Below are 26,312 nucleotides of genomic sequence, written 5' to 3'. Positions count from 1 at the left end.
ATTAAGGAGAAATAAAAATATAAAGCAAAGTTGATAAAATAACGAAAAGATGTTGCACGGTTTTTTTATGTGTGTCTTAAAAATATTGCAATTTTTTTTGAGTATATGATAACGAGTTTTCTTAAAATTTGCGAGGAATATATTTTAAAATAATTAACAAAGAAATATTTTTTGTTAAAGATAATTGCTAAAAGAAAAAAAGTAAATTAAGTAATTCCATTTTTAGCAGTAGAATTGATATTTTTCTATGTGTGTAAAATAGAATTATTTCATTCTTAATAAATAAAAATATTTTTGAAAATTTTAGAGGTAAAAAAAGTAAAATTAATAAAATTAATAATTAAAAATAAAATATTTATGAATTATATAAATTCTTTGAATTATTATACAAATTTTTCTAATTGTTAGAAATTTGGACAAATATTTTTCAAACATTACTGAAAATTAATTTATGAAATTAATATTTAGTTTACGATGATAAATAATACAATAAATTGATAGATAATACAATGAGTTTAAACTTACATAGATTAAATTTGATTGTTATTTTCCGAACAATCTAGTATTAAATCTCGCCAATATTTGAGATTTGGTTAATTTATTTCTTTATGCTCTCCCTTGAATTTATATAATGTATTTACATATGACTATATTGTTTATATGAAGCGCGAATGAAAATAGATGCTCCAGATTTAGTTTAGCAGAAGATGCCACCGATGCCCGTTTCGTGATCATTAAATTATAAAGCCCGTGTCTCTTCATTATATGCAACACATCTTTTCTCTAAATTAATTCACTGCTGCAGGTTATGCGTAATCAGATTTCCACGTTATTTTATATGTGATAATTATTCAAAGTAGAAAATACTATTTCTTATTTTGCGCTTTAATCAAGTAATATTTTAATATTTATCATGTTTTAGAGACATTTCGAACACTCTCCTGTATTTTACAATATTTTATAAATATATCAATTCTGTACTTTAAAAGTATATAGGAAAATTCCTATTTCAAAGATATAATATTACAAAATTTCTGTATTATAAAAACAGAAGATACAAGAAGAAAAAAATAGAAGAACATTGAAATATACTTTGCAAAAAATTTTCCAATCTAGATGTTTTAAATGTATTTTTATGGTGTTCAGATATTTTTACGTATTTTTTAATTGATCTTTCTTACGAAATGTTTCTGCCTTTCGATCTTTAACATCTCGATGTGTTTGCCCGAGACACGACGCGACGTAGGCGTCGAGAAAACAAAACGCTGTTCGTTCTCAGAATAGCAAATGGAGACAATCGACGTCGTTTGAATTTCTCGACGCTTTAGGAGTCGTTAGCTCGTTGTGGCGTTAAGACCTAATCCCCCTGTATCCACGGAATGACAAATTGTGTCATAAATTCAAGGGAAGCTAAGCAAGGGTAAATTAAGCGAATTTTATATTTAGTTCTATTGTAATGTATTATATTACTTTAAGTATCTTGCGAATGCAACTGAACCTTTAATCTGAGGGACAGAATAAATGTCTCATTTTAATGCCGTCTAATTATAAGAAATAGAATTGCATTTTTTTAATGATACGAATATATATAAAAGCTATGTAATCACTTGCGTAAATCAAATTATTGCCAAGTTATAAAATAGGAAAATTTTCTTATTTTTTGAGAATTATTAGCCTGAGAGAAAAAATGTCTTAAAACAAAAAAATTTTACTCAACACAAAAAAATTATTTATTTGTTACGCCGTAAATAGCTTATTTACTTGCAGTTCAAGCTTAAAAGTTTTTAATTAAAATATTTATGTAAATAAAATGAAATAATTTTTATTCAAATAATTTTTTTTTTTTCAGTTTTAGGAAATATTTATTGTTAGATTATTTCCATAATCAGGATAATCAGATTTTTTAATCGGAAAACAAATTAATTAAGTTTAATAATATTAGCTTACTTGTAAAATCATTATGTAAAAAATGTACAAAAACAAAATTAAAAGTAAATATTTTTACTTAGAACGAATGCTTGCATTAAAATATATGGTTTCAAAAAACTGTACTTCTTTTTTTATTAAAAAAAATTTTTCTCTCAGTGTATAATTTTCTCCTTCCTCAAATTAATGATTTAATAAAAAATTGATAATTAATGAAGGATTATCCGGAAAGATGGGGAGGGCTTTCTATTATTTCTCTTTCTATCGGAAGAGCCGTGAAGTTCCGCATGTAGCTGGAACGTTCGCGACGCCGAGAGATGCATTAATCTGCGGGAGAAAACGTTCCGGGATGTGGACCGCGCGTACCAGAGTATACTTTAACGTGGACAAGCGTGTCGTTTCGAGGAATTTAGTTTCCGGACGCGTCCGGGCCCGTCCTCTTCGTGGTTATATCGAAGTGGACGGATACGTCGTGGAGCGATGTTGACTGACCCCGGGGGTAACGTATGCGCGAGACAGTTTTCTGTTTGCTCGGTCGTATACGTTTCGTACACACGATAATGTCGCGGATGCGCCGTGAAAATGATACGGTCAACAAGAAACGCGCGATCATGCTAATTCCGCCGGCATCGTGCTCGCGTCAACGCAAGCTTCGATCGTGCTTAGATCGAACGAGTTTAATCAATCAACGTTCGCGCGAGCGAAAACTTTATCCATTTAATAGTCTTGCTCTCTTTTGGTGCTGCATTTCGAGACTCTGATCGATGCGAATTATATATTTTCGTGGGCGACAGAAATTCTCTGACAGCGTGTTCGTCAAACAGTTAAAACCACATTATTTTTATAAAATTTGATAACGATAACTAACAATTTTTTATTATAAACGTCGATATCTCTTTCTTTTTTTGCGCACACACAAAAAAATTAGTATTTAAACAATTTATTATTTTCTATAAATTATTAGAATTTTTTATTGTGAAATTACGAGAAACGGAAATTTTTATGTAGCACAAATTTGTTGTAAATTCACAAACAAAATGTTTGATACGATTTACAATATTTTTATTTGTGATTTTACACTTTTACCTTCCAAACATAAGCAAAAATATGAAATCTTGTTGGAAGAAGAATTCGATTATCTTAAACAGACAAAATTTGCTTACATGAAGAGACAAAATTTCTTCACGTTAGCAAATTATATCTGTTTAAGATTATAAATTCTTTCAAGATTTTATACTTTTGTTCACATATGAAACAATGAATTATTGATTTGATACTATTTTTTTTCTGTGCATACATATATTTTTAGTATATTATTCTTTTATTAAAGGTGCCCAGGCCGCGCACGCGCGTGTTTTGCTCTTTCATTTCAACTCTACTCACGATCGAATCGTAAACAATAGCTTATCGACGCGATCAGTAAAATAATGTGTATCTGCGTCGACAATTGATATTTAGGGCGATTAGCTGATATCGGAACGGTCAACCATTACGTATCAGAGATCGAAATCTGTGATACTTTTCCATTGTGCCCGTAATCGCAATTTAATAACGCAGCATAAAATCTTTTATACTTTTGATCTTTTTATTGAAGCGTATTTTTCAGTTGAAATTTTTGAACACGTGCAAAGGTTGCAACGAAAAATTTTATAGAAACAAAAGCGAAAAAAGATATAAAAGGTTTTTTATGCATGATGATAAATAATTCCATGCAGACTTTATTATTGTTATATCATATGCGGCGAGCTTGCTTAAGTTTCAGCATTTAAACATTAAATATTCCGCGTGGAACCGTGCTTAAAAAAATCACGGCTGTCTTCATATTCAGATTTTATTTCATATCCCTTTTATTTTTACCGAAATGCGAAGGACGGAGGGAATGCAGTAGTTCCCATATCCACCGACATTCGAAGGTGCGAACATTTTTGCTAGTTTCATGATTCATGTCTGCTCGTTCCCGTGGGGACGAGCATCCGTGTTTACAAATGAGATTAATTCTCGGCGGCTCCTCTCGCCATCCGCGCTACGGGATTTATTTCCCTTCGCCGCCAGTGGTGCGACTCGATCTTCGATCGGACGTGCGGTGCCGTTCTCGTCTCCGATATATTGCCTGCGTAAATATTAGAAAGATGCGAATTGTTCGCGCCATATCTGTATGTATATAGCCGCAACATTGACTGTATGCGGCTTATCGCGGATTCTTCCAGCACGCTAAATCCTTCCATTGAAAGGAACGAGATTTAACGCTTCAGAGATGTCTAAAACGGTCGCTCTATTGAGGACTCTCTTAGCATGCTAAAGCCTCCTTTTGAGAAGAAAGAGATTTAACAGTTATTGTGATTGTTATCTTCTATTATGATTGTGGAAATTACTCCCGCCAGCGGAGAAATAAATTTTAATGGCGAAATTTTCCGAAGTTCTCTCTGCGTTGTCGTCACATTTAAAAGCTAGCTTCTCGAAGAATTCATCGATATTGTAATAATATAATTAGTATAATGTTTATTAACCATTATAGAATTAATTATATATTACTAATGATATTATTAAATTAATGAACATCTCAATCTTCATATTAATCTAATTTTGAATGAAGAGTTCACAATTAATTAATTTTGATCGATCTCTACGTTAAAGTTATCGCTATTATTTCGTCATTACTGCCGCCGCTATAATTTGCCGTGTACTTGCCGGTAACCCAGATTGCACGAAACTTTGTTCGCGGCGTGTATCAGGTCACCGAAGTGTTGTCGTATCTTTTTTAATCACCATGCATGTGTCGGCCGAGATACACGACTTGCGCCGCGTCGAGTAGCACGAAAATGGATGATTTCCGTTGGGAAAACTATGCAATAAGAGTGATATGGGCGACAACAGCGAAACACCGAGGAAGCCTAACGAAGAAATTAATGGTCTATTATGAAGCACGCGACAGCCGTGAACATTTGAGGCTTAAGCGGATTTAGCGTGGAAATTCTCGAAGATAGAGCCCGCGACAGACAAGATACAGGGTGATCGCGACGAAAGGCAGTTTTTTACTTTACAAAAATTATTCGAACGTTATACAAAAGAATATCAATCACTTATAAAACTGAATTTCTTAATATTCTTCGTCCAAATCAACGCCGCGCAACTAAAAGATTTAAATCTGTGATAAAGTATTTAGCCATAAATTAATAAAATCTGTGTTCAAATGAGTTGCGTTTTGACTACCTTGTACAGAAGCGTCAGATGAAACATTGAGAGAATTCTGTTTGCTTCTTAAGTCAGCCCATTTACATAGATGCCAACGCGTGAAAAATACATTTGCGAATACATTTTCATACTTCCTTGCATATCGTCCAAACCATCCCGTTGTTACAGGCTCGATTCATATCAGACTTTCAGATTGAGATGAATTTAAATTATCATTCATTGTCGTCGATCATCCCGCATGTTTGAACAGTTAAAACCCATTGCATTTGTTATAAACTGTTGCATTAACAAGCTGTTACATTCGTTTACATAAATTAAACATTATGTTTAATTAAAGATTTAATTATCCTTCGATTATTTAATGTTTGTCACAATTTAAACAGACGTAAATAACGAAGGGACATTTCCCATTATTTGTCCATTATCTTCGTTCATTAATTGTTGATGTAAATATCGTTTGCGCAGACTATTGATCGTCTGCAAAAAACTCGATCGTCCGCTTCGCGGTGGTAAATATTCGCGTCGCGTCTTAACCCGTCAACTCATTTTACTATTCCGCAACGTTCCATTTAAAGTGGAAACGTCCGGCTAAAGGTTAGATGTTACGAGACAATATAAAGGTTATATAGGTTATTTTCTACCGATGATGTCTAGACAAGATATATCGCGTGCGATATCTGCAACCATTAGCAACATTCATTTCGCTTAATTTCGGAATTCCGGAAGAGGGTGGGGGCGGGGTCGAAAAAATTTACATGCTTGAAGCTGTACGTGACTCGATTATTTCGCATAACGGGGAATTTTACGAGGAAATTTATTTGCTGCGTGATACATTTATCGGGCCCACACCCGAATTTTATCCCAGCGGAAGATATATTATCGTAATCATATCACGCTGTACACATAAGTATACAAATATGCCTTATACAAACTTTAATGTAGAAAATGCATTGCAAACGTTGCAGATAAAATAATTAAATAATAAACATTTTTTAATGCATTAACGTAATAAATTAATGCAATATCTCAAATATGTGCATAATTTTTACGAAATATCAAAATTTGAAATGAAATGTTGCGTTATAAACTGAAAAAAATACTATTAACTAAAATATTGTTTGATTCAATTAAACAAATCACGAGGTGTTACTAATATATGTAATTGGTTCAACTAAATTTTATTCATTTAACTGTATTTGCGAGGGGGAATTCACAACCCAAAATTTTGTACACCAATGCCGATTTTTGGCATTGCTGTAAAACACTGCCGACATTTTTGTACACTGCCGACAATGCTTATTGTTAGTCAATGCCTACAATGCCGTCAATCCTATATTAAAATTAAGGCAATGCCATGCAATTATGAACACTACCGCGTGCCCATTATCATACGCCAATGCCTGCACAAGAATTCTAAAGCTTTCCCGAAGTATTCAAAAATTTTTGTGCTCAACCCCATGATCGAAAAACCGACTCTGAAGTGAGCTCACCACTCCCCAACCACTGACGACAATGCCGTCAATATTATAGATCACTGCTTACTTTTTTCGGCAGTCCACTGCCGAAATTTTGTACACCAATGCCGGCTGTGAATTTCCCCTCGTGTATTTGTTATTGTCTTTACTTTTCATTTTTTTTTGTTTCATTAATGCTGTTGTTGAATTAACAAGGTATTTCCAATTAGACTGACGCTGTTGATTCGACAGCATTTTTTTCTCTGTGTACGGTATTTAGAAAATATTCCTCTCTCTTGATGTTTGCACTCTAAAATTTTTGTTTTTTAAAGAACTTAGTGCATTTTGCAAAATGTTTTCAACAAAACAATTTCTTTTATTTAAGGCATATAATTTAATTTTACACAAATCCACACAAAAGATTAATAGAGAACAATTGAAACGGTAGCATATTTTCACTTTGCGTAATAAATATGTAGTGACGTTAGTAATACTATTTCGAAATTCGACATTTGATTTTGCACGCGCGCAAATCATCTTGCGTACTGTGCACAGTTAATTAGCAACAAATGTCAGCGGTCGGTTGTCGCCAATGTGGTTAGCGCTTACCGTGCGTCACACGTGCGTTTTCGGTATGTGGGTTACGGGGTGTGGCGACAGCCATCCCTCTTGTGGGACCGACAGGATGGATTTTTACCTACATACATGTCTTTGACTCTTTTCACACGCGGGGGAGAAAGGGGGAGAGGGGGCGATATAGTCAGATTAAATTACAACGGTGCGTTGTAACGGGCATTCGTGTCGAGGAGGCGAGTCCCTCGATTACATTATCGCGCGGTCCCATTACATTGCGTTAATAATACCGTATTCATTATCTGCGGTGCGACGCAAACAATGCTCACTTGGAGTCACGTAATCGCCGTTATGACTGCCGGGCGTGTTTTCACTAGAGCCGCCATTATTTTCCGGAAAACGTTCTATTCGGCGCGCGGTGCCCTGATAACGGCGGTGCGTTGACGATCCTATAAAACGCTTTCAGTTTTCGCCGACGCGATCGTAGGTGTTTCGCGGTTACGCGGACGAGAGCAATATCGTAAAGCTTTAGCGTGTCCGTACCGCGTATCGGACCGATACGCTCACGCCATGTCGGTATGAAAGAGCAGGAGGTGGCGATACGATGATTACTGTCGTCAAGAATATCGAGTCTCGACGCCCCCTCGATGCACTTTAGAGATCAAAGAAGTCCGTATAAAAGTCACGACGCGCGTAACTTCGTTACGGTAGATGCAACTTTTGAGATGTCGACTTATTGATGGCTTTGTATTATCCTGCACTTATCAAATTGTACTACGCGAATTATAGTAAAGTATGTCTATGCCTTACGAGTTAGTCAAGGGGACAAATAAAGTAGCGCGATAGTTTCCAAGTTAATATACTTTTCTTCAGTAGCAGGATTTTGTACATCGACGTTGTTACGTTATCGTTGCACGGATGTTATACATGCACTGATTGTGAGAGAAAAATTACTGAATTTTTATAGATATTTATTCGAATATTTTATTCTATTAAAATATTTACTAAATGCAAATATATATTTATTTAGTACAAGAACCAATAATTTTTAAGTTTTATTTTTTTTTTTATAGAAATAAATATTTATGTACTATAAGTAAATATTTCAGTAGTACTATTCGAATAAATATTTATTAAAATTTAGGAAGTTTTTTTCTCAATATGGTAAAATAACAACGATGCTACGAAGTATTATTAAGAGTTACAGAATTCCGCTGCTAATTGTTATACATTTAAAAAAATATTTTTATGTTGCAGTAAATGTATTTATTCTAACATTCTTTCCTTGTGATTAAAAAAAATATTTTTCTAAGTTTAAAAATAAATATTTTTTGTCTTAAATGATGATAATACTTCAGAATTTTAAAAATTATGTGCCATTAGCCTCATACGTGGAAAAATATTTTAAAGTGGTTTTACAGCTTATTTTAAAAACTTTAAACGCATTTTTCTAGAAACTAACTCGTTTTTAATTGGCTTGCAGCACAACTTTAACGAATTTCATCCGATTTACTTGAAATTTTTACAGTAGCTGTTAAACTAAATTCTCTAGAGAAATACACATAATTTTTACGATCGCTTAAAAACTTATTTTGTTGCAAACACTTTTTCATTAAATTTTTGGATGAAAACTTTGTTCAAATGTTCACCATTTCTACAAAAATCAGTATTTTAACATATACTCGTACGTGTGTACTTCTTTAACAAATTATAAAAGAATTTTGTTTTTTGTCCTTACAATTAGTGAAAGTATACGGCACTTTTGCTGCAAGTCGCAAAGGCCATTAGAAAAAAAGTCTCATTTGCATAATTTCAGTATCATTATCTTGACACAAAAAAAACAAAAATTGTTTTGTGTAGTTTAAGATGTACACATTAAAGTCCTTTTTACTTTTCCACTTACTTTATTATTTAACTACAAAAAATTCTTAAAATTATTCTTAAATTAATTATATTAAATATTAATTTTTAGGTGTTTACACTAGTATAATCTATTAAAATAAATATATTTACTTGAACATAAAAAACTTTTTTCTCAGTGTAAATCATATTATAATACATAAATGATTGGACGTATTTCTATATACTCTTATTATAATTGTTAATTTTCGCATCGGGACATCGACCGCATTTCCGATCCGCTTCTGCGTAATTGCTCGTACATACTGTTGAATAGCGAAGCACTAAAGTCAGAAGTTTATTGTGCAGTTAAGGTATACAAGATTACTGCGCCTAACCGCCAAATTATACGAGACGTATACATAGCGATTGAGCATAGGGCCTTGTTACTGACGCCATTGTATCGAGCGTGTCTCCCGTCTTCGCTCGTTACTCGCGGGGGCTTTATTAAATTAATGAACGCGTTGTCTTTGTGCCACCGCGGCACCACGACGCACCGTGGCATTAATATTCCTCGGATGTGCGATGTGGCAGGCATTGAGAGAAACGATGCGTTTGTGAAAGAGATGATAATCGATATTCTAGTCGCCGTAACGCGAAGGATGTTTCAATTTCATAAGCATACCTACTGCGTGTCATGCACGAGAGATAAGTGCTCGCGATTACGTTTAATGAACACACGTGTAGTTGCGGGTGGCACAAATTTATGTTTCGTGAAATGTCACGGTAAAGCCAAGGTGCACGATGAAATCTTCTTCGGAATTCTTCGTGCTTTAGCACCGCGATCAATTTGCAAGTACTCGATGTGCCGTGTCTGCCGCGCGGCAACATACGAGTACATACGAATGAAGTGGTGGTTGTTGTTCGATTCGGGGTACCGTTGAATTACAATAATAATAATATCCGGCACAGCCTGATGCGAATTTGATAAGGAAAGATTAGAAATACGCGGAAAGCAGGATCGCCGAGGTTAAGGCCAGGGGCATTTGCATGCCTCGAAACAATGGCTCGAGCTTTATTTTCTGCTACACCCGCAATATAAAATACGTATGTGTGCGCCGCGTATATGCATCGCGAATGCAGGATATACTGGTCGATATACATCCGTATTATACGCGCGGCGGTCAGAGAATAATACCCGTAAAACAATTATTTGCTTTACCCAAACCATCAATTCTTCTTCCAGCACTCTACCCTTAGCTTTTCTGGGGACCGCATCATTAATAATTATTCATTAATTTCGCGAAATACCTTTCAATGTGTAACACAGTAACACGCAATCTATAATTTGTAAGCAACTTGAGTTGTGAAAATTGTAGGAATTATAAAGCCACTTTTAATGTGCTATTTTACATCATTGTATTTACATTAAAATGGTGCTATCCTCTTTAAGCTCTTCGTTTAAGATCTTTTTACTGTCTCCATATTTTCAACGTGATGAATTCTTCTTAATTTAAAAAAAAATAATGGACTAAAAATGGCAAACTTGTTCAACTTCTGTTCACTTAAATTTTCAATAACCTCTATTCCAAAAAAAACCTGGTAATATCTCCAAATCATATAAAAATAGTAAAATAAAAAAATAATATTATAAAGTATATTTCTAGAAACACGTTCGTGACATGAATAATCTTAACCTACTTCTGCTCGAAAATGTAATTTGCCAGACATTTCCTCAACATTTATTTCGTGATGAAGTTATTAATTTGATTAAATGTCGCACACACATCGGAATTATAATTTTTGCATTTGATTAAATTACCGCGTAATGCGCGTTACTTTGATGCGCGTTATTATTTTGCGTGCCTCGCAAAACACAAATCGCGATAATGACTGCAGAATAATCGCGTCCGTTAACAGCACATGGGTGTACTGGCAATTTATCTACGATAATGGAGCATGTTGAGATACACCACGTTTTACGGGGGAGAAAAGAGCGTTTTAGAATACTTGACACTCTGATGCATTTTCTTCCGAGGACCCGAATCTTTTCAGGTTGTTTCTTGGCCATTAGTTCACTGGGAGGGCACAGTTGTCAGCAATGATTCATAGAAAGCACTCGAGAACAGTCGAGACGGTAGAATAATGCGCATTTCGAGGAAATTCCCTACTTGTAGAAATGTTATTTGCTTGTATCAGTCATCCTTAAGAATGCAAACAAGAAATATCCCATTAACTCAGTTGATGGAAATCGATTGGTTGACTAGCAATCGAAGCTCATAATTTAGAGAATTGGCTGAACTATAAATCTTAATATATAATTCAGATCTAATTACGGAGATCAAATCAATAGAGAAAGGATACTGAACTGTAACGATCTTAGAAGTTATTAACTTTTTTTTGAAATTTATTTCTTGTACATATCTTTTAACGTTAAATCTTTTAAAATATCTTCAACTTTAGGTTGCCAAATGTCTTCTACCTGCAGTTTCCATTAAGCAAGCAACTTGATCGCGGTAATGCCTTCTTACACCGCCTAATGGCGGGTGCTGGAAATCGATTCTTACGTGCACATAATGCACACGCGCTCTTTGATTAGGTTGCAGCGAGGGTGAGGGTTGCTTTTAGGACTCGTCTTGATTAACGATTTCGATGCGGCACGCGATGTTTGATTTTTCTATTTTTGCTGTTTCTATAATTGTAATGTGCATTAATTTTTTATTATTATTGACCATTTGTGAAGGGATTTTCAATTTGAAATTTGGTGTTAGATTAAAGAGATTACACTGTCAACTTTTGGCAACGTATTGTATTAATGATAAAATTAATAATATTAATTACATTAATAATATATTAATAAAATTAATAATTATATTAATAATACATAAATTAATTTCTCTAAGGGAATACAAGAAATATATTTTTTAAGGGTTGGTAAAATAAGTGATACAATTTATTTAAAATAATAAATATAAAATAGATTCCAGAAACTTATTTAAAATATAAAATAAGAAAAAAAATTTTTAACAGTTTTTTTATGATTTTCTTTATGTTATTTGAATGTAATTAAGTTTTTCACGTATTTAGCTACAACTGTATTATACATACATGAAGCTCTTTAATAGAATCTTTAAAATAATCATAAAAAAATCAAATAGAGTAGCACCGCGCCACTTTACACACTGGTTTTTTAATTTTAATAAAAAAAACTAAGTCTAAAATTAGTCAGTATTAAAATAAAAACTTATGTCAAATATTTATTTAAAATTAAATAATTTCTTTCTTTTTTTTCTTTCTAAAATAACAAATAGAAAATTGGTCATAAAAAGTTGTTTAAAACAATAAAAAATAAATAAGTGTTTTATTTAAATTAAATTAAATTAAATTAAACTAAATTAAATACAAATTTTTAATAATGTAAATAATTATTGTAAATACGACCGACTTTTGATATTTTTTTATTCTGACTGACGCATGCGCGCATTTGAATTAATTTGTTCTTTGTGAGTCTTATATGAAATAATTAATTCGTTCTTTTTAAGTTTTATGTAAAGCAGCTTATTATTGTGCAGCTACTAAGTCTAATAGTGGAATAATCTTAACAAATTCTCGGAAATCCCACGCTTCAGAAAGTTAATTCGGGAGAGTAAAAACAGTTTTCCTTTTGAGCCTGGTACCTGGCAACTGGCTAATGTTGCTGTGAAATGTTGCCGCGACGGAGTCCGTAACTTTACGTCGAGAAGACCCACGCCAAACATTTTGCACCGCTGCGTGTTCTGCTGTGTCATTAATAGGGAGTCTCGCCATTCTCATTATTATTCATGATATACAATGACGCGCAAATGTGAAGCATCGTGGCCTCGCGACAATAGCGAGCGATCAAATGTTTTTTTTTCATGCTCTCAAGTTCAATTAATATTTTGGAAAAAGCTTCGTCGCTATGGGCATATTCGGTCATTGAAGCATTATCGTGCGGAAGAGTGTCATCAAGCACTTTACTCGAACGTTACTATATAAATCACATTCATACAAATAAATAAATACTAAAAAAGACAGATTATATCTCGGTGGATCATTACGATTTATAACGCAAATTTAATTTTAATTAACATTCGCGCGCGCATATTGTTTTTTACCAACAAAAAAAGGTTGCGGATATATTTTTCAAAATGACATTTTGCGATTCACGCTCGCATTGCCTTCGGCGTGTCCTTTTTATTCTATAATCGCCCACCGCCACATGTGATAGCGTTCATTAATTACTCGCATAAATAGCGGCGCGCGCGTGGGTGTCGCTTGCGTCGGATTAACATTCATACGCGAGCCTTCGTCGTCGACGCGGTGTTTCGATTATCGATCCTTGGGCAACCTAGCGGCGGTAGGACATCGCGCGGGAACGCTATATAGTCCAGCCCCGCAAATAAAAGAGCATTATTGCGGCAGGGCGATAAACGTCGGGCGTGAATGACGCGCGCGCTTCGAAAAGTTTCATGTCGTCGCGCGACGATTTGTACTTATCGAACTTTCGCGCGGTGCTTTATCGATAGTATCATGAAGGGCTCCCTTTCAGTATCCCATCAACAGTGGACGCTATTGTGCGACGGGAACGCGCGCGGGCTACGATCTAGCCGTTCTAGTTTCGGTGCGAATACCGCCCGTGTCCCGTGTCACGTTACTCGAAAAATTCGCAGAAACCGGGAGAATGTCGCACGAAATTTACGCCACTCTCTATTTTTGGCCGAAAGACGTGCGAAATGCTAATATCTCCTTTCGCGACACGGCGCGTTATCCCCTCGCGATAACTTATCTCAATCAAACTCCGCGCCTATCTTTCTGCGTCGGAAACTGTGTATACTTATCCGCTTGCCCGTATTTCGTGGCCCTCCGTATATCGCGCTAAGGTTTTACATTTCTCGCTGTGTAGGTATGTATGCACGTCGAGGAGCGTTGCATATTTTACAGTTTTCTCACTCTCGTAGCCCGCCGTTAGTTCACCACTACAAATTGCGATACGCTCTAGCTAGCGTGGCTCGCACACACTTGGCGTTAAAAAATGCATACCTCTTCACCTATCTCGCGAAACATCATTAGCCCTCTCGCATTTAGCTTCCTGTCGTCCAGCACATTTCGATCGCGTGTGTGCTCGCGTCGCTAAATTACACGTTCGCATGAGCCTTGCTAATCTTATAATTAATTTCCTAAAATGACGTCGGTGTGTCTCGTCGAGAATTCTGACGCGTCGCCTCGTAAACTTTTCATTACTTTAGGACGTTCGTTACGTATATTCAGGGTGACGGCGGTGATAGCCGATTAAAAAGGAGCGAGATACAGTCTCACGATGGTGACCTCGATGCGACCGCGGAAACGCAACCAAGGTCGCGACTCGCCATTGAATGGCGCGCTCCAATGTCAATGAAGCCAAGTGACGCGACTTTCTTTCGACGAAATCGATGTCGAATTTCGCTGACCGGACGGCGAACGCGATAGCGTGACGCGAGCAATAAACCGGCGCAGTCTTGCCATGCCGGAGGTCTGCACAGCGTTGTGAGCTACGTGGGGTGGGACCAACCCCGTCGCATTCACCCTCGCTTCGTATCCTCCCTCTACGTTAATGCGTCGGGGCCGCAGCAAGAAAAGGAGCAAAAAGCCGCATCTGCGGGGAACCGTCGATACCAAACAACGTCAGGAGACCCTTGATATAGTACGATAGCATCAAATAGTGTCTGCAATTACGTAGATTTCGTATCTCGAAAATTGAACTTGATTAAAAGAAAAAAAGGTGCTCCCGTTCATCTTGCGTTGCGCGCAATCGAGATGTCATTGTTATCGTATTTTTATTGTCGTACAAACAATGCCGCTAATGGACGATGGAGAAATGTTTAATTGCTTTGAACTTTAAACTATGACGTCAGTTTCCAGGATAATATTTCCTATTCCAGATACTTTACATATAGTAGCTTTTGATGGCATCAGAGCTTTTTTTTTGTTTTTTGAGCAATACAAATAAAATCTTTCTAATTAAGCACGGATATTTAAAATACTAAAGTTAATCTATCCATATTTTTTAGAGACATAAATTTTGTTTCTAAAAAGAATTTCAAGAGCTGTAACTACTTTATATTTTTTGTAGAGATTTGAAATACGTATCGCAGAGTTGAAGTATACGTATACAGATATACCGTTTGTTTTATTTTTGGGATTATGCCAAGGTTACGTTTGAAAAATGATTGTCCTTCAGAGATTACAATTGCGATAGGCCGTTACCGAGAACTGCCACACGACTCGATCTTGTCACGAGTGACGTATCAGCCTGAATGGTTGGCAGAAAAATACGGTCGTGTGCGGAAGGCCGGTATCGATTCTCGCAGTTCATCGGAGCCATGCACGTGAGAACACGCGTTCGGCACGCGACACTGCGATTGGTTGCATGATCAAACACGAACTGTCAACTTTTACGTAGCATTGTTACGAAATTCAAAGAGATTTGCTGTTCGTGACTTTTGCCCCGGTGTCCTCAGACTCGATCTAGAATTGCCGTTGGCACTTCAACAGGCTTTGTAGAGAACTACTCTGTTTCATATCAAACATTAAATTGTGCATAAGAAAAAGTCTAAAGAGATTTTAGTATTGCCGCTTTTGCAATGTCGTTATGCAAAAGAGATATTTAAACACACTTTATCCGTGACATAATGCTAATAATATAATGCAACTGAAATGTAAATTCATTTGCAATTCATAAGTAGTGATAGTCATAGAAAAATTGTTTTATTATGGTAATTTGAAGTCTATTATATTTATATATACATTGAGAACAAAATTTATCAAAAGTAAAAGAAATGCGTTCACGGTCGCATGCAAACATATGGTTTACTAAAATTAAAGAAAATATATTTAACAAAATTTTTCTTGATTCTAAATGAATAAAAAAATAAAATTAAACTCACGCTCGATATATGTAAATGCAAATCGGTAAATAAGCAAGATCAATCAACGTGCAAATAAATAAGTTAGAACAAAATAATAATGATATGTATTAAACCTCGATTTTCGTTACGTTATGAGATAAGAAACATGTACATGTGTTTCTGACTAACTTGTCGTTCTTCTTGAGAAGCGTAATTAACATTATGCATAACGTCTAATAATAAAATGTAAAATCAAATATACGTAAATAATTTAATAAATAGATGTCAAAGTTACAACAAACGGAATATAAAAAGAAATGTGAACCGCAATACGCTCAGATTGATACAATCCAGTGGCAGCATAGTAACCGTATCTCAGCAGTACGATGTAGATTACATTGGAAGTCACAAAAAATTCAAATTAAAAAAGATTCATTCTAGTAAACTATGCGTTTGCATACGACTGAACGCATTTTTTAAATTTTATTAAATTTTTTCCTCGGTGCACAGTGTTTAAGAATTCTGAACTGCATGGAAGGAACATTTTTATTGTAGCATCTAAACATTTAGCTAGATACAGATAAAAAAATAATTTTATGTTGGGTCATCAAAATAATTATGTAGGACGCTCAAACATGATAACGTTGCTGCAGCAGCTCATACAATTTTTTAAACATAATTATTTTCAACATAATTATTTTCAGACGTAATTATTTCATCAAAATTGTTTTTTTTCCATGTAACGATTAATAATCTAATTTAATGAATCAAATTCAGCTTTCTAGGTTTTTAGCTAGTTTTTTAGACCTTGAACAGTTTCGTAGACTCCTAGGTACCGCGTCTAACTTGTAGTGCTTGAAAGGCTAAACGACCCCGCCGTTGCACCTGGAGTTGCGTTCTGCGAACGCGTTATCGCCAGCCCCTATCAATGCACCCTTGCCCGAGACCCTTTTTCGCGCTCGTGCAACTCTGTACGTGAAATCGATAGTCCCGCAGGCGTGCGTGAGAAGTCGAGCAAAGACCGACGGACGGGCCCTGCCTGTCCGTAACGTAACTAGTGGCGTTTACAAACGTCTACCGCCTCCCGCGCGTTAACGAAACTCGTATTGTCTCATGCCGCCTCCTTGGAATTACACACAATGTTATATCCCGTAAAGCGTACGGCGTAAGAATTGAATTAGAGCGAGTCTCTCGGAGAGATGTGTTCCCGGCGTTGCAAAGAGATTGCAATTTAACGGCGACTTGCTAAGCTTATAACTAAGCGCGAGCTCGGCTTTGCGCATCGCTGAAAACGTCAGTGCAATATTATCATCTTGTGGTTTACGCATTGTAATTACAATGTTATAACTATTACGTCGCGCGATATTGCAACGTTATAATACGATAGTCGCGGCTCGAACGGTAACTTATATCATCATAATTCACGCATAATGTTATCACATTGTTATTAAGTCACAAAGTGTTGCCGTAAAACTGTAATGTTATAACAACGGGGTTGCGGATTAAACCTTTTGCTTCTCCACCATCGACGTTTACCAACGGCGCGAGTCGGGAATAATTGGATGAGCACGGCAGCATTGATGCATTAGGAAAACGCGGCGCATCTGCCACGCGGAGAATTACGTTCCAAGTGCAAAGGTTAATCCCATAGTCACCCTCTCTCCACCAATTAGGGATTGGGTCTAATATAGGATGATCTTAGGTCAACTCAACTGTCATCTAGAGCCTCCCCTTACGCGACATAATTATCGTCAGTCCCTCGAACTTCTGATTTTTCGATGGTATTATTTTCAGATCGCGATATAATTAGAAATTGGTTTTGTGAGAATTGAAGTCGTTATATTCATGTCCGAATAAATTTTCTCGTCAGGCAAAGTTGCGTTTATCACGAGGAATTTATCAACGGAATATTGGGCGGATGGTTCTATAAAAAAATTTAACGCGGATAGTTTTACTATATCCGTTAACGTTTAATGGTCGAGTTATACCTAACGAGATTCGATAACGACGCGTCTGCTTATTATTTTTGATACGCCAGTCGTTTTAGCCAACAAATATTGCGTGACAATATTTTGGCATAGGATTGCAAATAAGTTGTGGCAGTTTAGCATACAATAGCTGCGCGAGTTAATTAATTATGGATCTGGCGCGACTTAAAGATTCAGTTACAACATCGTAAATGATTGTTTATATTCTGTCGTTTTAATTAGATGCTATAGTATTTATGTATAGATATTGTTACAGTGTCTAAATAGCCAAGAGATATATCGGTAATGAATACGGGACGGTCAGCAGCATGGGCATTTTCGTTATGTTGGATTTATTGCTTACGATATTAAACCATAAATTACACATGTGTTTCTAAAGTTTTCCTAAATTGCACAGGAAATTATTGATTTGTTATCTTTTGTTATTTGATGGAAACAACATATAAATAAAACGAAGAGTTTTCTGAAACCGATAAACTATTGTCGAAAACAAGAAATAAGAAGATTCGTATTGATGTAAAATCATCTTGAAGCTCGCTCTTGCGTTATGATCTCTATTTATCACTCTTCAACGTATTACCGCGAATAAAAGATTACTTCAATTTGTCATAATGAAAGATGATATTTGCGTTACAGGATGAAATAATCTATCTTAACGTTTACAAAATTCTTTAGGACGTACCTGAGACCACCGATATCCTTATCACCGTCAACGAGGATAACAGTAAAGTCACGAACTGCAATCCAGGTCTCTGCATGATGGATGATACACGTCTGTCGTTCGATCAATTGCAAAGATCACTTTGACATTGCATTCACTATGACTTGAGATTGCACACTGATTCGGCGAGGTTATTCTCTCGCCAAAATGCACCGCCCCGCGTCGGGTTACATTTGTCTTCCTGTCAAGTGGAAAGATATTAAAATTATAGTTGGCGTAACGAAGTATGATTCGCGTCAAATGAGAATTGTTCGAATAATTGTTTTATTGCGAAGCAAAATACGACATAGAAATTTGCGAGAAAGGTAAAGCAGCTGCGATTGATTTTCGCGAGGACTGAATGGAGCGTTTTTGACGCAGATACGAGGTACCCTGCCAAGGAATGTCAATATTTTGGGAGATAATAATGGCGGCCGTTTTGGGAAGAAAGGGGATGTACAAATCCGCGTATGATTTCAAGCGCTTACTACGTAGAATTAAAGAGAAGGCAAAACATTATTGTTTGCTATGTAAATCCTATTGTACATAGATGTGCCACGAGTCTTTTAACTATGCCAATTATTTCTGTTGTAGGCTGCACAGATGAAAGAGATCTGTTTCAAGTCAATGTACGTACTTTGTACCGTAAAGTTTCGTTTACTTGTTCATTCATAATTGGATAAACACTTTTACTTATAAATACTTTTAGCTCCTCTCCAAGTGATTGGTATCTCAAAATAAAGTTTCTGTACGTTAAATATCTGTAGTTTTTGCGCGTTTGGAAAAATGGGCGCTACCATGGTGCTTTCGAAGTCAAAGAAAAAGTGCCAATGATGTCGTTAATGAAAACAATGGCGATTATCATTAAATCGCAATCATACCTTTTCGCGAAATCCGCTATACTTCCGGCCGTGGTCGTGCGATAACCGGAGTAATACGGAGCGGCGCCGATCTCGGAAGACTGAAATGACTTTTTACTAGCTCAAACCGGTGTCTCATTTTTCGATATCGCGCTTGACGGTTTTCGTTGGAGACGTAAATATCGTAGGCAAAAGAGGCGGTATCCAGACGTCGCGACGTTACGGCGTTGCGGCCAATACTAAAACGACGTCGGGACACCCGCCGTTATCAGACACAATTTTCCACGCGTGCGCACGCGCCCCCCGAAGAACCCACGGGGGCTGCCGAAGCGGGGCGGGGTGACGTGGGGGGCGACAATGCCGAGGGAATCCTCTATAGTCGCACTGGGAATAGGTGCGACTCCTCCTTTGCACGTCGTTCGTGTAGGCTCAGGACACTACATTCGTATTTCGATTATTATTACCACCTCGGTACGCAGTAATGATTTTGACTTTACGACGTGCGAGTGCATTTCAATCGTTTCGATTGATACGAAAAGTAATGCAAACTCTAGCGAATATATTTCAACAAATTAAACTTAAAGAAATTTAATAATTGAGTATAAATTAAATAAGAGTTAAAATGAAAGTTGAACGAATTTTTAATTTGATAGAATAATTAATTTTGTATTTTCAAAAAGCAATTTTATATAACGATAATATGAAAAGTATATTTAAAATAATTAAATAAAATGAATTCTTATATTGATAAATATTGGAGCGTGCACAATGATGAAAACTAAATTTAGATACAATTTATCAAGGCAAAAATGTATTGAAACATTTCATAAAAGAGTACGCCGTTTTTTGAATATGCATTGTGTTACCAATTCATGACAGCTATCACGGTTTCACTGAATGTGTTACATTCAAATCATATTTTGTATTCATCTTGTTTATTTTGACTTTTATTTTTGAAAGCGCACCTGTGTGTTGATCGCACTTTATTTCGCCATGTGCGACAGGTTATATGATTCGCATTAATCGCTTTTCTCATAATTTAGTTAGAACATCGATTTGGCGGTTTCTGTTTCTCACTAACTTCCCGTAAACAGAACATTCGTGAAATCGTAGATGTTGGTGCGCTCTTAATGCCGAGCATGTAGTTAGGGGAATGTCGCCGCGTTTTTCCCTTATTTTTCTTAGGACGAGCTTAGGCGCGTGACAAGCGTTTGATTTAGAGCAAGACGGTTAGACGCCGGCGTTTTTTCAGTCCCGCGGACATTTCATTCACGATGGAAGGCGTCTTTATGATTTGCGACTTTCTCCACGAGGAATACACTTAACTAAATGCTTTTTCCTGCTCTCAGTATCGTCCCCATACTTTTGAGGATCCCTTGGATATTAAAATGATTTACGAAATACTCATTATATAAGTTATTATATGAGATATTGCTCCCTTTATTATATTAAAAAGACGATTTTATTTTATTTTAAAGACCATTTATTTTAAAATATCTAAGAAAATAATAAGTAATAAGTTTAAATGTAAAAATAAATAAAGAATTTTTTTAAGAGTATTAAAATTAAACTTATTAAATATTTTCTCTCAATATTATTGGTTTTAAAAGCTTGAAAAAAATTTCTTTATATCATTTGTAATCGATACCAAGGGTACCGATACTTGTCTCTTATTTTCTTATCAAGACGTCACTGTAGTTTCTTTCGCGTGTTTTAGAGAAGATTGCGCGTTGCTATTTTACTTGTTCACAAAGTTTGTAAAAAGTTAAATCGGGACATCAAAAACAAATGTTCAACATATGATTTATGATTTACGCAAATCTTCGCTGGTGACCTTCTGGGGAATGATGCATTTGCTTTGCACTTACGATATGCATCTTGCTACGAATAGTGATAAATCGAATATTGCAGCAAACTGCGAATGTGGAAATTTTACTGCGATTTAATAATGTATTTTATTTTTAAAATAAGAATAAAAATGGAAAAATATTAATGTTTTCCTTAAAAAAAAAAGTAAAAAATAAATTTGTTTGACGCAATAGTGCAAAATTTTTAGATAAATAAAAGTTGTATCTTAATAATTTTTACTAATTTATTAAGTCAATTCTTTAAAAAAAGAATTCTTTTATCATCTTTAAAACATTTTAGTTCTGAAATCATTTTAGCATATTAAAATAATATCCTTTTTATCTCTTAATTTCTAGTATTTGTGATATTAACGAGAAATATAAGATGAAACAATTTTCCGTATGTAAAGCGTATTCATTTTCTACAGGGAAAATAACATAATGACCAAATGGTTGTGATCGGTTCTATATATTTGATGCTATGAGACTCTCATTAGAATAGCCAGATGATTAGAGTCTCCATTTTATGTAATCTGTGTTTCTATATAATTCTTGCCACGCGCGTGCTGTGACTGCATTATATAGTATATTGTACAGTAAAATGACATACAATTAAAGCAATGAGGATAATATTGCACGTTAAAAAGATCGAAAAACGTCGTAAGAAGATAACGTTGCGGAAGTTAATAATTTATTATTAACTAATAAATAACGCAATCAATCGGAACTTTTCGGAAAGCGCTTTAATATGTTGAGAACTGTAGGAAAAATATCTTTCGTACACAGAACTCTTCGAAAAAGAGCAGCATCTCACTCATATATATGAAAAATCAGCTTTTTCGGAAGTTATCAATTTTTTGTTGATTAACTAATGTCGGAATCGACCGCAACTCTTCAGAAGGTGCTTTAATATGTTGAGAACTGTAGGAAAAATATTTTTTCGTACACAAAACTCTTCGAAAAAGAGCAGCATCTCACCCATATATATGAAAAATCAGCTTTTTCGGAAGTTATCAATTTTTTGTTAATTAACTAATGTCGGAATCGACCGCAACTCTTTGGAAGGTGCTTTAATATGTTGAGAACTGTAGGAAAAATATTTTTTCGTACAGAGAACTCTTCGAAAAAGACTAGCATCTCACCTATATATGCGGAAAATCGGCTTTTTTGGAACATATTAATTTTTTGTTGATTAACTAATATCGGAATCGACCGCAACTTTTTGGAAGGCGCTTTAATCCGTTAAGAACTATTGGAAAAATATTTTTTGATTCACAGAACTCTGGAATATACACTAGCGTCTCACTCATATGCGCGAATATACGACTTTCGCGGAAGATAATAATTTTTTTCTAATTAATAAATAATTGAATCGACCGGAACTCTTTAAATGGCGTTTAGATACGTTCAGAACTGAAGAAAAAATATTTTTTTGTACACGGAACTCTATTATGTAATATTATAAAATAAATAATTATAATAATTTTTTTTTATATTAAATAAACTATGTTAAACGCTAGAACTCTTTCTAGAACTCATCTAGAACTATAGATCTTTTAAAATCCTACAAGAATTAGGTCTGGAAAATGACACAGGACAAACTGAGACGCTGCGTGAACCTGGCGCCTCACTTTGTCTTATGCGTTTTTTTCGCTTTAAACGCTAAAGCCTGATCTACAATATGCTTTTTGCTTCCTATTTCTTGCTTTTTGCCTCTTGCTTTCTTATCTCTTCGCGCACTGTTTTATCGACAATCGTGTTTTTTGTCACGTGTTTCTTGTCTTTTCTGAAGTTCGTCAAATTTTATCTCGGACAACAAAGACAAAGAAACATGTTGGTTAGGTTAAATACGACCACGGTATCGTGGTGAATCGAACATAGTCTGATAAAAAATATGTCTGATAAAGAAAATAAAGCTGAGATACAAGTAAACGAAGCTTTTGGCGAATTGTTTGCTAATTTTGTGCAGAAAAATCCTTGCCTTTTGTGCATGACGATGTCTCTCGACTTCGTGTGACAAAAATACACAAAGCAAGGAAACAAAAAGCAGAAAGCACAAAACAAAAAGCAAAAAGGACAAGACAAAACGCAAAGAGCACATTGTAGATCAGGCTTAAAACTATTTGTTTTATCTATCAGGAACTGTAGAACTATTGAAAATAAACCCAGAACTGTCAATGTTTAGTGAGTTTCCACCAAATAATATGCCAGCTTCACACACACTTTTTTTTATACATTTTTTTATATATCTCTAATTTTAATTGTTTTTTGCTCAAAGTGTTTGCTCATGTTGAATTTTTATAATCTATTATAATTTTTATACTCGCGCTATTTCTAATAATTCTATTTTTAATATTAATATTAATTATATAAAGTTTACGACTAATAATTAAAGTAATCATCTGAAAATGTTTAATTAAATCTTTTCCCATTTTTTGTTATGCTAAAAGTCAGACATTTTAGTGCTCTTGCTATGTCAACCGAGAAATGGGTTCTAAGAATTTCCTCGTGTTGATTCATTGTATGTCATATTTCGGGATTAGTATCCAGCATCCACGCAAAACATGACACTCACTTATTAATCGATAAGATACCGATCATAACATTTCAATTCGTCGCGACATCAATGAGTGTGCGAACGATATATATATCGCATTTTTATCTTCCCGCGAGTGGTACGCTGACGATTGCATCGTGAAATTTTTTATCTGTATGCACGCTGCACTAAAGATAAAACTCACCCCGTGAAATAGATTGTAGCGTAGTAACGTTGTTTGCCATCTGGCATTACGGTTGGTCAAGTCACAAGCTTTCTCATTATATCTTCCGGGCTTTCAATTTCACTTTAGATAGGATATTTATATCCAAAACATTTACTGGGAAGTTTATTAAATAATTAGACTAATTAACAATTTTACAGTTTCGATAATTTCTCGAGCAACGAAAATTTTATTTTAATTTTTAATAACTTTTTTTCTATCTTCTGTAAGAAGGACTGCATCATTCTTTTCATAGAAAGCTACAAGAGGTATTTGTAGCAAGCAACTCGGTTATTTTCGTAACATAACTACAATAGATACGACATAAAATCCTCTTAGAATCGTTTGCGTCATTCTCGGATTACGTGTATCGAAAAGTTCATACATTCTAGAATACTTCAACTCGAAGGAATCTTGTATCCGAGAGACACGTTTCGAGCAAGAAAATGGAGCGCCCCTTGCATCGTAGTAATGGCCGGTCTGGGATAGCGCGCGCGAGGGGTGCATTTCAATTGATCCACTGTTATCGCGAGGAGGGTTCGTTGACCAACATTATCGTGTATAACGAAACGCACGCAAAGTCTCGGTGTGCGTCTGCTTGAAATGTCCTTGAAGAACAATCGCTTCTCCATTAAGGTCACCATTATTAATTCTAGTATGGATATGCTTGATTATAATTGCTGCGATTAAATGAAAAGAAGTTAACGAACTTCTTTGGTTGCTTTTAAATCTTAATTAATTAAAAATAATTTATACAGGTTTTTGTGAGGGAGAAGGAAGTGATATAGAACCCATTTTTATTTTATTGAGTAATTTTGTTAATAATCAATATTTTATATTGAAACTCGAACGATTATTAACTTTTGCCAAACATCTCTCATGTATATTAAATTGTAATGGGGACCATGTATATTCTATCATCTCTTTTGTCTCGAAGCAGGAATTTCTCGTGCTTAATGGATCTGAAATTTCCGAAGGGTTGTTCGTTTATTTTCGCGATTCATGCCGCAAATGCATTCAACTTCTCGATTGTTCGTACAAAAATCGATATCTAGGGAATGATTTTCCCTTTTCTCATCCCTTGCTACGCTTTAATTGCTCCCTTCAGCGATGTTCGCAGCACTGAATGGTGTTTTTGATGAACAGAAATTTTAGTAGAATCTTTTACTTTTGTATTATGACATTTTCGAACTTCTCGTTCGTTTAACGAGCCAAAAAAATATGCGATTATAAATCGATGCTACTGACAAAACAAAAAACGGTGAACGAAATTTTTTCTGTATTGGTAAAAGCAGTCGGGTTGTTACTCTCGCTAATCTCGATCGCTGTGAATATATAGGGTGGACGCAAATTATTGTTCAGGAACGTTAATTACCACATTAAACTAATTAGTGTGTTTTACGCGATTCCTTGCGACGAGCTTGGAAAGATAAACAGGACATTTCTCGATGTATCAAGCTTTAACTCTTCCACGAATTTCGTCGTCCAACTACTTTCGACAACTAAAAAATTCACCATTAGTTACTTCACAACGAACAAAAACAACTTTTGTTATTTTCTGTTTTACTTTTTTACAAATATACTATGTGTGTTGCATTGATGACTTTCGTCTCGCAAAATTTTATTTTTGCTGGATTTCTAAATATCTGTTTTGTAAAACAATTTGTTGATCTATATTGAGTGAAAGGATTACGTTTATTGATTAAAATTTGACTTGATTGTACGCTACGCATTATTAGGCAAATGAGATGAGTAACGGTGCTTGCCTCGCGCCTGTGACTGGCAGTCTGTGATTTATCGATATGACTTTAAGGATGTTGATGATGTCACATACTATTGCTCCGCTGTGTACGACACAATGTCCCAGCGGAAGAGATGCTCGTTCTCGTTGTCTAGACTGGGAAAATCCCGATGAGTCACACTCACACAGAGTGGCGGAATCATCCCCCGAGAAAAGAGTAGTTCACTGCATCCTTTTCACAAGCCACAGTACCAAAATCAATCCTTTGATGCTCAGAATAAAGGAGATAAGTCGGAACATTATGTTATTTAAAGAAGACAAAAGTTACCACGTTTGATATATTTTATTATGTATATTTTATATAATTATATGTGCTATTTTTATTTATTTAATTAATTAAACATTAATTTAAACTAATCATTAGATTAAATATTTTCAAAATTATTATTAAATGATAATAATCTAATATTTTTGCAAAATAGGACATAACATATTATTACGAAACAGAAAATATCTTTTTTCTCGGTG

At 35.2% G+C, this 26,312-nt stretch overlaps 1 protein-coding gene across 2 annotated transcripts in view; it reads right to left on the bottom strand.

Annotated features, from left to right (window-relative positions):
- Positions 1 to 19,677, bottom strand: part of LOC105196030 (proto-oncogene tyrosine-protein kinase receptor Ret) — a 61,798-nt gene extending 42,121 nt beyond the window's left edge. For both annotated transcript variants that reach the window (XM_026133408.2, XM_039456312.1), the window contains exons 1-2: positions 19,459 to 19,677; positions 18,560 to 18,779 (exon numbers count right to left, since the gene is read on the bottom strand). In XM_026133408.2, coding sequence (XP_025989193.1) covers positions 18,560 to 18,635 — 76 coding nt within the window. In that variant the 5' untranslated portion in view covers positions 18,636 to 18,779; positions 19,459 to 19,677. The remainder of the gene's footprint in view (positions 1 to 18,559; positions 18,780 to 19,458) is intronic.
- Positions 19,678 to 26,312: the final 6,635 nt, after the last annotated feature.

This window comes from Solenopsis invicta, chromosome 12, assembly GCF_016802725.1.
Source record: "Solenopsis invicta isolate M01_SB chromosome 12, UNIL_Sinv_3.0, whole genome shotgun sequence".
Taxonomy (NCBI): Eukaryota; Metazoa; Arthropoda; class Insecta; order Hymenoptera; family Formicidae; genus Solenopsis; species Solenopsis invicta.
The sequence above is the reverse complement of the archived record's forward strand: the minus strand, read 5'-3'. Positions and strand labels throughout refer to the sequence as shown.